The following is a 13,732-nucleotide window of genomic DNA, read 5'->3' as shown; positions in this document are numbered from 1 at the left end:
GTGCAGGGGTTTGATGCGAGGTGCAGGGGTTTGATGCGAGGTGCAGGGGGGTGATGCGAGGTGCAGGGGGGTGATGCGAGGTGCAGGGGGGTGATGCGAGGTGCAGGGGGGTGATGCGAGGTGCAGGGGCGTGATGCGAGGTGCAGGATGGGTGCGCATACATCACGCACACACACAGTCACGCGCACACCCACACATTCACACGCACACACACACATTCACACACACATTCACACGCACACACACACAGTCACACGCACACACACACAGTCACACGCACACACACACAGTCACACGCACACACACACAGTCACACGCACACACAGTCACACGCACGAGGAATTCACGCTTAGTGCAAATAGCAAATACAGGGGATGTGTGCCGAGCACGCACATTCTAAGTCCAAATTTATTTGCGTTTTGTCAAAGAAATTGTATTTTGATTTTTAATTAAAACATCACAAACACAATTTCTGTGACAAAAGTCAAAGAAGTTTCACTTATTATGCGCGTGCACAGCACACACAGCTTTTTTATTCATTACCAATTGAAGACCGAGCAGTGCAGTGTAAGTCGTGATATTTAGAGACACTGTGATATTTAGAGACACTATATCAGACACTTGTAGCCTGCTACTCTGTCCAGCCACGCAGCGCCTAGGGTAATTTTTATTCCCAACTGTCTAAAATTTACAACTGTGATTCACACAGTGACGAAACGGGTCTGTCACTTCAACCAGAAGTATAGTTCTCCAGCAGGTTCATATCCGTCTTAGAACACAACAACATACAGCCATGTGGTTCAATAAGTGTGACCTTTTTCAGGTCTTTTGGGCATAAGACGTTGTCAGCAGTGACATCTTGTCAGACTATACTAGTCTGTCAATTTGTCCGGGCTCGCGGCCCTGTGAATACCACACACCCACGTATGTTTATAATTGCAATCCCCTTGATCATCTGACACAGGGTATACTGACGGATATACATCTGCTAAGGCAGGACATGACGCTATAATAGAAGCATTTATACACTAAGGCTTCCGTATCTTACCATTCCCAATACATTCAATTGACTTATGTGCCCACTCTATGTACGAGTTTTCTCTGTGAGGAGGGCGTGAGACAATGTGAGCCAGCCACTCTTAGACCGATATTAACTTGTATCACTGTAGTGCCGAGCTTTTCAGCCAGCCACACTAGCCTCTAACAGATACACACGGCTCGTGGCTCACTTCCACTATCCCGTTTTGTTTCCCACACAGCAACTAAACACTGGTTATCCGTGCGATCGTGAGCCCCACCGTTTATAAGTGCGGCCACTCGCCCTCCATTTACCAACCTCCTTTATTTTAAATTCGCATTTTGTTTTAGGTACGCCTCATACCGAGGTTTATTTACCGATCATTATTTTAATTGAGGATTTCTCCAAATAAAGTTTATTTTAATGTATTCATCATTACAATTAGTTTAGTCTCCTTACTTTCTTTTCTAGGTCTTGTGTCCGGTAATATCACTTCATCAGCCATTTCAGAGTGCTCTCAGTATAGGGGTCCTTTTTTCTTTGTTTAGTTGCTCAGTTATTTCCCCTGATCGCAGCACCTATAGCCAGGCTGTAGCGAGGGTTCTCCTTTCCTCCCCTATCCCCTTGTTTTCCCTGGTTGCGCTAATGCTGGGGGTGCAAGATTTTTTTGGGGGGGCACGGCGATTAGAGGCCCCGCGCTCTTCCCTAAGGAATTTAAATGAAATGCCGGGGGACCGCTCGTGGCCTCTGTAACTCACTTACCTTGATTCAGCCGGCTTTGGGCGAGGCGGCGTCATGTGACATCACATGAACCCGCTGCGACATTTGGCGCTGGCACAAAGGTAAGGGGGGGGCGCGAGCACTGGGGGAGAGCAGGCAGGGGGGCACAGCACCAAACGTTTGTGCACCCTTGTGCTAGTTATCCCTTGACTCAAAGCTGTGAAGATTTAACGATCCCAAACCAACTTGCTTAAAAACAACCACATACTGTACATCAGGTTAGTTTGCGTAAGGTTGAGGTGGAGATGTCTTTAAGTCAGTTGGTAGTCCTAGTGGGCAGAACCATTTTTGTTCATCCTTATGACTTGGAGTTAGGCAGTACTTGTGATCTGTGCTATTTATTAATATGCAAACTTCGTTGCATTTCTTGTCACACTGTTGAATAAGAGACCTGTTGTGTTTTTCCTTCCTCACCGTCTGCTCTGTTGCAGTGTCCTGGGGTGATGTTCGCATCATGGGTGTTCTTCAGCGTCTCAGCCTGACGTACCTGCTGGTTTCTGTCTTGGAATTGCTCTTTGCTAAAACCTTTCCAGAGACACTGCCTGAGGTAATACATTTGGCTTGTATTCTTACTTCATATAGATCAGTAGTTCCCCAACTCCATTCCTCAAGAACCCCACAACAGGTCGGGCTTTAAGGAAATCCCTGCTTCAGCACAGTTGGCTTAATACAATGACTGAGCCACTGAATGAGCCACCTGTGCTGAAGCAGGGATATCCTTAAAACCTGGCCTGTTGTGGGCTTCTTGAGGACTGGAATAAAGAACTACAGATATAGATCAACCCAGAAATGTGTACATTAATGTGACCCGTCCTGTGTCTTTCAGATCCTAGCAATGTAATAAAGGTCACTAACAAGATGACAAACTGTTCACTACATTTTTATTAACACCTGACTATTAACATTTACACAGCATATATTTTCTTAAGTAATGGTGTTTGTACCCGCTCCGGTGCAACAGTTCAGAGAGAAGCCCTTTATTACGGAGCTTTATGTTTGCACATGAAGTACAAAGAGTGACGAGAAGTTGATGGTTAACCTAGTTTGCATGACACGCAGTGCCTCTTTTCAAAGACACTGTGCAGTAGGGACCTCTTTTTGATTTAATATAAATAATTAATAGGTGGCTTCTGAACCTGCGTTGTAAACGAAGCGGGATATATTGTAGTTGATGCATTTCACGTGCATGTACACCCACTATTTTGAACACACTTTTTTTTTTTTTTTTTTTTGCACTTTATAATAAGTTTAAAAATTTCATCACAAATAACAAGACTGTTACTCCGTATTTTTGATGCTTGACAAACTGCTAAATGCTGTAATAACCGTTACAAAGTTTCCACTATTGGTTGGGGCTAATTAGTTTCTAACTTGAATGACTTCTCGGACATGTTTATAAGAGTTCCCTTAAAGATTTATCATTATCTGTAAAACACACTGGAAGATTTTTTTGTTTTGTTTTTTGGACCAGGATGAAAAAAGTTATTCGCTGGCTTCATCTTTAAATAAAGCTGAAGTAGTGTACAGAAGGAGACCCCAAGGGCAACACCAATGATTTTCAGGGGTGGGGGGAGGGCAATTAAAATAAAAATAAAATAAAATGTATGTATGTATGTATGTGTGTATGTGTATGTATGTATATATATATATCTATATATATATATCTATATCTATCAGAAAATAGCCGTGTTAGTCCAGTTGCGATAGTGCAGAATAAATGAGTTCTTCAGTATTCGGTGATACCTTTTTTTATTGGACTAACAATTTATGTCATAGGACAAGCTTTCGAGAGTTATCCTCTCTTCAGGTCAGCTGTTAAGGACAACCCAGCCTTGAGCACAGCATATGGCAGGAACATATAAATGTACTTGGTTCACGTTTTGAGTAGTTCTGATTTGGCTCAGGTGCAGTGTGGGGAACAGCCTGGTCCACTGCCCTGTTCTGGTCAGCATCGCCATAGTCACTGACTAATTATTGTGTTTTTCTAGTATTTCTTCAGTAGTTGATATGTCGAGGTTTCTTTTTTGTAGAACCGTACCTGTGTCCTGCTGCAAGACATAGTTGTCTTCTGGCCTCAGTGGATTTTAATATTGGCTCTTGAAGCGGTTTGGCTGTGCCTGACTTTCTTGCTACCAGTTCCTGATTGTCCTACGTAAGTAATAAAGTCAAATCTTTTCTATTTATTTTTCCCCCCACTCTTTGTTACACTCGGAAGGTGTTGGAACACACACTGTTAACAATGTAGCTTTTGTTGTTGTGCCAATTGAGCGTTAACGCACAAAAACCCTAATTCAGGTCAAGTTTGTTAATGGATGTGGTTGTCGCCATATACCTTCGTTTTATGTATGTAAATAGTGTTGTTTTTATCTTCATTTTAGGGGATATTTAGGTCCTGGTGGAATTGGAGATTACGGAAAATATCCTAATTGTACAGGAGGAGCAGCGGGTTATATTGATCAGTCGATCCTTGGTAAAGAGCACATATATCAACATCCAACTTCCAATGTGAGTGACTGGGACAGGGCTTTCACAATATGCAGCTACCAAGGAATTGTAGGGCTGCAATTATTCTGTCTACACCTTGCAATTGTTTATACAGCAGCTTCTATATTGTTTGTCTATGATCCCTCCCCCTCATTCCTACACTGGTCCCTCCCCCCTCATTCCTACACTGGTCCCTCCCCCCTCATTCCTACACTGGTCCCTCCCCCCTCATTCCTACACTGGTCCCTCCCCCTCATTCCTACACTGGTCCCTCCCCCTCATTCCTACACTGGTCCCTTCCCCTCATTCCTACACTGGTCCCTCCCCCTCATTCCTACACTGGTCCCTTCCCCTCATTCCTACACTGGTCCCTTCCCCTCATTCCTACACTGGTCCCTTCCCCTCATTCCTACACTGGTCCCTCCCCCTCATTCCTACACTGGTCCCTCCCCCTCATTCCTACACTGGTCCCTCCCCCTCATTCCTACACTGGTCCCTCCCCCTCATTCCTACACTGGTCCCTCCCCCTCATTCCTACACTGGTCCCTCCCCCTCATTCCTACACTGGTCCCTTCCCCTCATTCCTACACTGGTCCCTTCCCCTCATTCCTACACTGGTCCCTCCCCCTCATTCCTACACTGGTCCCTTCCCCTCATTCCTACACTGGTCCCTTCCCCTCATTCCTACACTGGTTCCTTCCCCTCATTCCTACACTGGTCCCTTCCCCTCATTCCTACACTGGTCCCTTCCCCTCATTCCTACACTGGTCCCTTCCCCTCATTCCTACACTGGTCCCTTCCCCTCATTCCTACACTGGTCCTCCCCCCCCTCATTCCTACACTGGTCCTCCTCCCCCTCATTCCTACACTGGTCCTCCTCCCCCCCCTCATTCCTACACTGGTCCTCCTCCCCCCCCTCATTCCTACACTGGTCCTCCTCCCCCCCCCTCATTCCTACACTGGTCCTCCTCCCCCCCCCTCATTCCTACACTGGTCCTCCTCCCCCCCCTCATTCCTACACTGGTCCTCCCCCCCCCTCATTCCTACACTGGTCCTCCTCCCCCCCCCTCATTACTACACTGGTCCTCCTCCCCCCCCCCTCATTCCTACACTGGTCCTCCTCCCCCCCCCTCATTACTACACTGGTCCTCCTCCCCCCCCCTCATTCCTACACTGGTCCTCCTCCCCCCCCCTCATTCCTACACTGGTCCTCCTCCCCCCCCCTCATTCCTACACTGGTCCTCCTCCCCCCCCTCATTCCTACACTGGTCCTCCTCCCCCCCTCATTCCTACACTGGTCCTCCTCCCCCCCCCCCTCATTCCTACACTGGTCCTCCTCCCCCCCCCCCTCATTCCTACACTGGTCCTCCTCCCCCCCCCCTCATTCCTACACTGGTCCTCCTCCCCCCCCCCCTCATTCCTACACTGGTCCTCCTCCCCCCCCTCATTACTACACTGGTCCTCCTCCCCCCCCCCTCATTCCTTCACTGGTCCTCCTCCCCCCCCCCCCCATTCCTACACTGGTCCTCCTCCCCCCCCTCATTACTACACTGGTCCTCCTCCCCCCCCCCCTCATTCCTACACTGGTCCTCCTCTCCCCCCCCTCATTCCTACACTGGTCCTCCTCCCCCCCCCCTCATTCCTACACTGGTCCTCCTCCCCCCCCCCTCATTCCTACACTGGTCCTCCTCCCCCCCCCCTCATTCCTACACTGGTCCTCCTCCCCCCCCCCCTCATTCCTACACTGGTCCTCCTCCCCCCCCCTCATTCCTACACTGGTCCTCCTCCCCCCTCCCCCTCATTCCTACACTGGTCCTCCTCCCCCCTCCCCCTCATTCCTACACTGGTCCTCTCCCCCCCCGGCCTCATTCCTACACTGGTCCCCACCCCCTCATTCCCACTCTGTCCATCGTCCGTCATTACTAGACTGCCCATTGTCTGTCCCCGGTCCTACACCATCAGTTAAAGTTGTTTTTCTCTGAAAAAAAAAGTACGTTTGTGCTATGTCCTTTTCACCATATCTAACTTAACGCTTTTTCGTGTGTGTACGTTTACTATAAATGTACTGTGTACAGTTAGGTCCGGAAATAATTGGACACGACACAATTTTCATAATTTTGGCTCTGTGCGCCACCACAATGGATTTGAAATGAAACAACCGAGATGCAATAGAAGTGCAGACTTTCAGCTTTAATTCAAGGGGTTGAACAAAAATATTGTTTGAACCGTTTAGGAATTGCAACTATTTTCATACACAGCCCCCCTTTTTCAGGGGCTCAAATGTAATTGGACAAATTAACATAATCATAAATAAAATGTTCATTTTTAATACTTTGTTGAGAATCCTTTGCAGGCAATGACTGCTTGAAGTCTGGAACGCATGGACCTCACGAAACGCTGGGTTACGTCCTTTGTGATGCTTTGCCAGGCCTTTACTGCAGCTGTCTTCAGTTGTTGTTTGTTCGTGGATCTTTCTGCCTTTAGTTTTGTCTTCAGCAAATGAAATGCATGCTCGATAGGGTTGAGATCAGGTGATTGACTCGGCCATTGCAGAATATTCCATTTCTTTGCCTTAAACTCCTGGGTTGCTTTCGCAGTATGTTTTGGGTCATTGTCCATCTGTAAAGTGAAGCACAGTCCAATCAACTTCGCTGAATTTGGCTGAATCTGAGCAGACAATATATCCCTATACACTTCAGAATTCATCCGGCCACAAAAATAGGAGCGCATGAAAAGGAGAACCAGAAAACCGAAAATACATATATCTTTATAATATAAAACAAAGATTACCACAAAAAATTGTATCACAATGAGAATCATAAGACACTACATTCAAAACGATCCAATCGATCGAAGGTCGCCCGTGACACCCACCAAGGATAGGGTACTAACACCCATATACTAGAAGAGAACCCCCCAGATGGTATAGGGAAAAGGGAGCACTAAGCAGCCTAGTTGGTTTAAAACAGACCTAGTAACTCCAGGGAATCTCCTAGTAGCGTCCTGGGGCAGCAGCACGGAAGACTGTCGTCACGGACGTTATGTCGCTGCGTATGACGTCACCACCTACACGTTTCGTGTCAAATGACACTTCTTCAGGGCATGGTCATGTGATCACATGGTGATGCATTAACCTATGGCGGTATTTAAGTATCACCATGCGATCACATGACCAAGCCCTGAAGAAGTGTCATTTGACAGGAAACGCATAGGTGGTGACGTCATATACGCAGCGACGTAACGTCCGTGACGACTGTCTTCCGTGCTGCTTCCCCAGGACGCTACTAGGAGATTCCCTGGAGTTACTAGGTCTGTTTTACACCAACTAGGCTGCTTAGTGCTCCCTTTTCCCTATACCATCTGGGGGGTTCTCTTCTAGTATATGGGTGTTAGTACCCTATCCTTGGTGGGCGACATTCGATCGATTGGATCGTTTTGAATGTAGTGTCTTATGATTCTCATTGTGATACATATTTTTGTGGTAATCTTTGTTTTATATTATAAAGATATATGTATTAATTTCGGTTTTCTGGTTCTCCTTTTCATGCGCTCCTATTTTTGTGTCTGTATGTGCTGAGTATGCCCCGCTGATCACGGGAGATTGGGAGCTGCTGGGGAGACTGGATTAGTTGAGGGAGAGCAACTGGAGGGACAGTGCACACAAATAACCCCTTTTTCAGAATTCATCCGGCTGCTTCTGTCTGTCACATCAATAAACACTAGTGACCCAGTTCCATACTTTTTTCTTCCCATCATTCTGGTACAGGTTGATCTTGGTTTCATCTGCCCAGAGAATGCTGTTCCAGAACTGTGCTGGCGTTTTTTAGATATTGTTTGGCAAAGTCTAATCTGGCCTTTCTAGAGGCTTATGAATGGTTTGCACCTTCTTGTGAACCCTCTCTATTTGCTCCCGTGAAGTATTCTCTTTGTGGTAGACTTGGATAATGATATGCCTACTGCACCGACACACTTTATTCGAGCAAATACCCAGTATGTACTTGGCAGATACCTGGAATGCGCCGCTCCTTACCTCTGACAAGCCCCGTTGCGTTTGCCTTTCCAGCCTGGGTTCATGCCTGGCTGACGGGCGGCTGATCTGTTAAATGATAATGATTAGGATTTAATAGGCTGCAATGCTTCGCGTGTCTACCAGATGGCATAAATTCATGAATTGTAATGCAGTATATATATATATATATATATATATATATATATACTGTGCAGTATTGCAGCCAGTGGGATTAAAATGCTTCAATCCCTGCCTAGAAAATAACCCAATGCACTCGGGCAGAAAACAGTCACAAACCTCAATACACCCGGGTATACCCGAATTCGTGGGACTAGCCGTGCTCGAATAAAGTGTGTCGCCAGTGTACCTCCTGGAGAGTGTTCTTCACTTGGCTGGATGTTGTGAAGGGGTTTTTCTTTACCATGGAAAGGATCTTACGATCATCCACCACTGTTGTCTTCCGTGGACGTCCAGGCCTTTTTGTGTTGCAGAGCTCACCAGTGCGTGTTTTTTTTTTTTTCCCCAGAATGTACCAAACTGCTGATTTGGCCACTCCTAATGTTCCTGCTATCTCTCTGATGGATTTTCTTTTTTTTTTTGCAGCCTAAGGATGCCCTGTTTCACTTTCATTGAGAGCTCCTTTGACCGCATGTTGTGGGTTCACAGCAACAGCTTCCAAATGCGAATGCCACACCTGGAATCAACTCCAGACCTTTTACCTGCTTAATTGCTGATGAAATAACAAAGGAATAGCCCACACCTGTCCATGAAACAGCTTTTGAGTCAATTGTCCAATTACTTTTGGTCCCTTGAAAAAGAGGGGGCTACATATTAAAGAAATGTAATTTCTAAACCCTTTCTCTAATTTGGATGTGAATACCCTCAAATTAAAGCGGATAGACTGCAGTTTAAGCCCATATTCATTATTTAACTGTAACTTGAATTTATTTTGGTACACAGCCGAAATAACAAAACTTGTATTGGTGTCCAATTATTTCCGGACCTAACTGTATATATTACATTTGGTTTTGCAAAGATTACATTTTAACTTGCTGCAATTATTGAAATATGGTTGTCACCCGTGGAAACAACTACATGTACATTTCTGCATTGACGGTAATATCTTTTAATCAACCTACATGAAACTTATCATGCTAGAAGTTTTTCATCTCCAGCCAGAAGAGGCATATGGCTAAAATGTGAGGCTCACGCGTAGGGAATATTGCAAAAGACTGTCATTGGAATATAATTACATCATGTTTTTTATCTATATATTTTGTAGGTGGTGTACAAAACAACTGTGCCTTATGACCCAGAAGGAATACTGGGGACTATAAATTCTGTAGTCATGGCGTTTTTGGGACTTCAGGTATGATGGACATACATAAATCAGACTGTCTCTTGCTTTGCAGATTTAAATTCCTGACACGTATGACTATCCCATACCAGCAATGTTTTGATTTGGAGACCTGTGTGCCCTGTGACTTAGGGTCATATTTTGCTATGTGGAAATATGTAAAGCTAAATTTATGAAGGGTTTTCACTTAGTTGATGGAACATAATTGCAATGTGGTAGTTTTTTTACTACCAGGAATCAAGTAGTTACAAGGCGTTTTGGTAGCCTGTTCTACTAATTGTGGGTTATTCCTGTTGTGTTGCATCATTGGTCTTGTTTTAGCATGTTGTGTTTTTATGAGCTCTACATGTGACTTCTTGTATTGTAGGTCGTAGAGGCCAAAACTTTATTCTTTTTATGCGAGTGAGAAAGTCGAGCCCTTGATGAAAATGAACTCTCGTTGTCTGTTTACTTAACTCTAGAATAGCCTTGGCACACAAGTGCTGGTATTTGAGCCACATTTGCTTGTATAGTGTACCCCGTCCCCCACTGACGTAGAGGGGTCTCTCTTCCGTTGAGGTCACGTTCACCTTTCCATGAGAACTGAATTCTATAACGACAAAACGAGCATAAGTGGCGTGATGTTCTCAAGACCTCATAAGGGTCACTGGCATGTCGGTTCCTGTCAGGTTCTGAGAACATCAAAGAGCGAGCAAGGCATTGTCAGGGGGTTCCAATTTGTGTTCCAAGGAATGTGGGAGATTCCGGAGTCCAAATTTGGTGATGGAGAATATTTCGTGTCTGTCTCTGTCTCTCTGGTACTATAAAAAAAAAGTTACTATATTTTCAATAAATATATTCACCACACACACCACATTGTTTTAATCTACATGTCTACTATTTTGAGCAAATGTTAAAAATATATATATAATATATATAATATATATTTCTTATATTTGTTGTTTGCATCTATTGCAGGCTGGAAAAATACTTATATTTTACAAAAATCAGCACAAGCAGGTGATCGTGCGTTTTTTTACATGGAGTGTCCTCATGGTATGTATCTTCTATGGCAAGTTTCTTTGTTTATTTTACTATACTTGATGTTAGAAGTAAAAAATAAATGTTGGCAACATAAAGAAGCAATGCTCATTATTCAATAAACAAAAAAAATGTTTTTCATTTTCAAAATACTTACTTTACCAATTATTGGGTACAGATTGAGTGCTGATTCAGTCTCCCAACTGCAAAGCCTGTGCAAAAAAAACACCAGCTTTCAGATGAAAAAAACCCAGTAGTGCTAATGATTAGTGATTTTTTTGTTTGTTTTTCACACTGCAAAGCATTAATTGGAAAACCATAAACTTGTCTTGAAATGTTTTTGTTGTTGCGAGGAACCAAGTGTTCCAGAATTGGATTACGATATATAAATAAAAACATCACTTGTGAGCACATTCACATGTCTGACAGGTCTGCAGCCCTGTGTGTACTGTGTATATATAAACATTTCTTCTTTGAATACTCAAGCATCCTAATGAACATGGTACTTTTTGTATTTTTTTTTTTTACATTACTGGCAACAAGTGAAAAATTACCCAAGCAATCAGTGCAGACGACTGTACTGCACCGACACACTTTATTCGAGCAAATACCCAGTATGTACCTGGCAGATACCTGGAATGCGCCGCTCCTCACCTCTGACAAGCCCCGTTGCGTTTGCCTTCCCAGCCTGGGTTCATGCCTGGCTGACGGGCGGCTGATCTGTTAAATGATAATGATTAGGATTTAATAGGCTGCAATGCTTCGCGTGTCTACCAGATGGCATAAATTCATGAATTGTAATGCAGTATATATATATATATATATATATATATATATACTGTGCAGTATTGCAGCCAGCGGGAATAAAATGCTTCAATCCCTGCCTGGAAAATAACCCAATGCACTCGGGCAGAAAACAGTCACAAACCTCAATACACCCGGGTATACCCGAATTCGTGGGACTAGCCGAGCTCAAATAAAGTGTGTCGCCAGTGTACTCTAATTACTTTGGTATCTGCTCAACTATTCAGAGCTTAACATACACTTTTTTTTGTCTGTCAAGAGTTCTTATGGAAAAAATATCCAATGAGTTCTCTGACTTTGTTTCTTCATGTTTCTGGTTGATGGTTTCTCTGCTTTTCTGTGACACAAAGGTTAAAAGCATTTTGACATCTTTCAACTCAGTATATCAGAGTTGCGATTGCATGCCTATTGAGCAATAAAGAGGGTAACCCCGTAATATCAGTTTGTATTCCACCTTACCATGTTCCTGATATGTATTTACTTTCTCTCCCACTTGGCTTTTCTCTTTTTAGGGTGTCGTGTCAGCAATTTTAACAAAATGTTCCCAAAATGAAGGGTTTATTCCTGTGAACAAAAATCTATGGTAAGGGAAGAAAATGCTTGGCGTTGAATTTAAAATGCTAAACCGGGGGCCATCCTGTTCTGCAGCACGGTAGCGTGGGAGAGGCCTGTGCCTCCTGGGCCTAGAAGAGGAGAAGGAAACGCAAAATAGAGTGGTGTAGAAATACTGGTATGGCTTTGGTTCTACGTGGGTTTTCTCTTCCGATGGGTGACAGGTATGGGACGGAGGAACGGTTCAGGAGGGTTGTAGGAACGCTTAATACATTTTTTAAAAAAAATGTAAACACCTTTTTAAAGAGGAGATGGAGACCCAGTCTCTAGATTTGACAAAAGCCACGTGGGTGACACTGAGAGCCATGTTATGCATGTCCACACAGCACGTCCTGCATCATATACAATTAAAGTGCACTTAATTGGTGTTCAGCTGTTGGAAGAATGCCCTTCCTTTTTTTTTTTACATTGTATTTCCTAGATCTAGGTTCCTATGTTTCATGTGCTTTCTTCTTAACTCTGCAGGTCCCTCTCCTATGTGACAACTCTTAGCTGCTTTGCCTTCTTTCTTTTGCTGCTCACATATTACTTGGTGGATGTGCAGAGCCTCTGGTCAGGCGCTCCGTTTTACTATCCAGGTAAAAACATCACGCTCACTCTGCACACACTGTTTTAATAAACCTTTTGGTTTTGCACATGATATCCATTTACATTATTGTCACGTGCAATGTCCATGAATAAAGCACATGGGGCTTTTTGTTTCATCAAATATTTAACCGGAATAATAATGAGATGTACAGTAATACTCCGTCTTTTATCAAATATGTTCTGGGTACAGAATATTGGAATTACATTATTTATTACATTACAGACTCGTTTAAAGTAGGGAGTAACCAACCTCACGTTCAGCCACTCAACTTGGGGAGGGGGCCCGAGCTACGTGATAAACAATCCCTGTCCTTAAAAATTTACAGGGGGGTCAGGGGGAGAAAAGAGAGAGAGAATCGTATGTTGCTATCTTTGATGCAATTCTAGGGGGAAAACTACACCAGATTTCAAAAGCACGGTAATCATATTGCTTTCTATGGATTTTTCTTTTCTTTCATACATCCAGTTAACTTTTTTTACACCCAGAATTGCTGCGGTTTAGTACAGATAATACAGTGACGTATAAACTCCTTAGTGTTATCTAATTCTCTTGGAATTTTTCAGTTCACTCCAATATATAACAAAAACAAATTTATTCTTCCATAGTGAAGACGAGGGGGCGCGGCCATGACGTCACCCGGCAGGTTCGCTCTCTGGCTGAACCGCCGGGGGGTGTGGCCAGCGCTCCGTCGCAAGTCCTGAACACAGTTTTCCTGTCTTCAGAAAATCTGGCCGCACTGCGGCCAAAGTAGGTAGAAGGATCGGCCCATTGAGGGGTGGTTCCTGTCCCTGGCATGTGCTGCAGCGGGGACCTAGCCTTAGGCAGCATGTCCATAGCCTCACATTCTCCACTCTCCCGCATTATAGCCGCAGACAACTGGAGGCACTTCTACGATTTTTATCACTTTCAAATGTTCTAAGGGACATTCAGGGTTAACTTAACGCATCTTTAATTGGTGTTAACTATGGATGAGTGACAGTTTCAGGAGATGTACAATATGGGCATCTACAAGCCTCCCTTCCATTTGGGGGAAGTACAGGGAGGTGCTCAGACATGGAG

General features: G+C 44.3%; 1 protein-coding gene across 1 annotated transcript in view; it reads left to right on the top strand.

Moving 5' to 3' along the window:
* Positions 1–13,732, top strand: part of HGSNAT (heparan-alpha-glucosaminide N-acetyltransferase) — a 48,220-nt gene that overhangs the window by 30,745 nt on the left and 3,743 nt on the right. The window contains exons 11-17 of the mRNA XM_075605338.1: positions 2,230–2,345; positions 3,829–3,950; positions 4,177–4,303; positions 9,574–9,660; positions 10,606–10,683; positions 11,985–12,055; positions 12,550–12,662. Coding sequence (XP_075461453.1) covers positions 2,230–2,345; positions 3,829–3,950; positions 4,177–4,303; positions 9,574–9,660; positions 10,606–10,683; positions 11,985–12,055; positions 12,550–12,662 — 714 coding nt within the window. The remainder of the gene's footprint in view (positions 1–2,229; positions 2,346–3,828; positions 3,951–4,176; positions 4,304–9,573; positions 9,661–10,605; positions 10,684–11,984; positions 12,056–12,549; positions 12,663–13,732) is intronic.

The sequence above is a fragment of the Ascaphus truei genome, chromosome 1 (assembly GCF_040206685.1).
Source record: "Ascaphus truei isolate aAscTru1 chromosome 1, aAscTru1.hap1, whole genome shotgun sequence".
In the NCBI taxonomy this organism is placed as follows: domain Eukaryota; kingdom Metazoa; phylum Chordata; class Amphibia; order Anura; family Ascaphidae; genus Ascaphus; species Ascaphus truei.
This window is presented reverse-complemented; position numbering and strand designations above follow the sequence as displayed.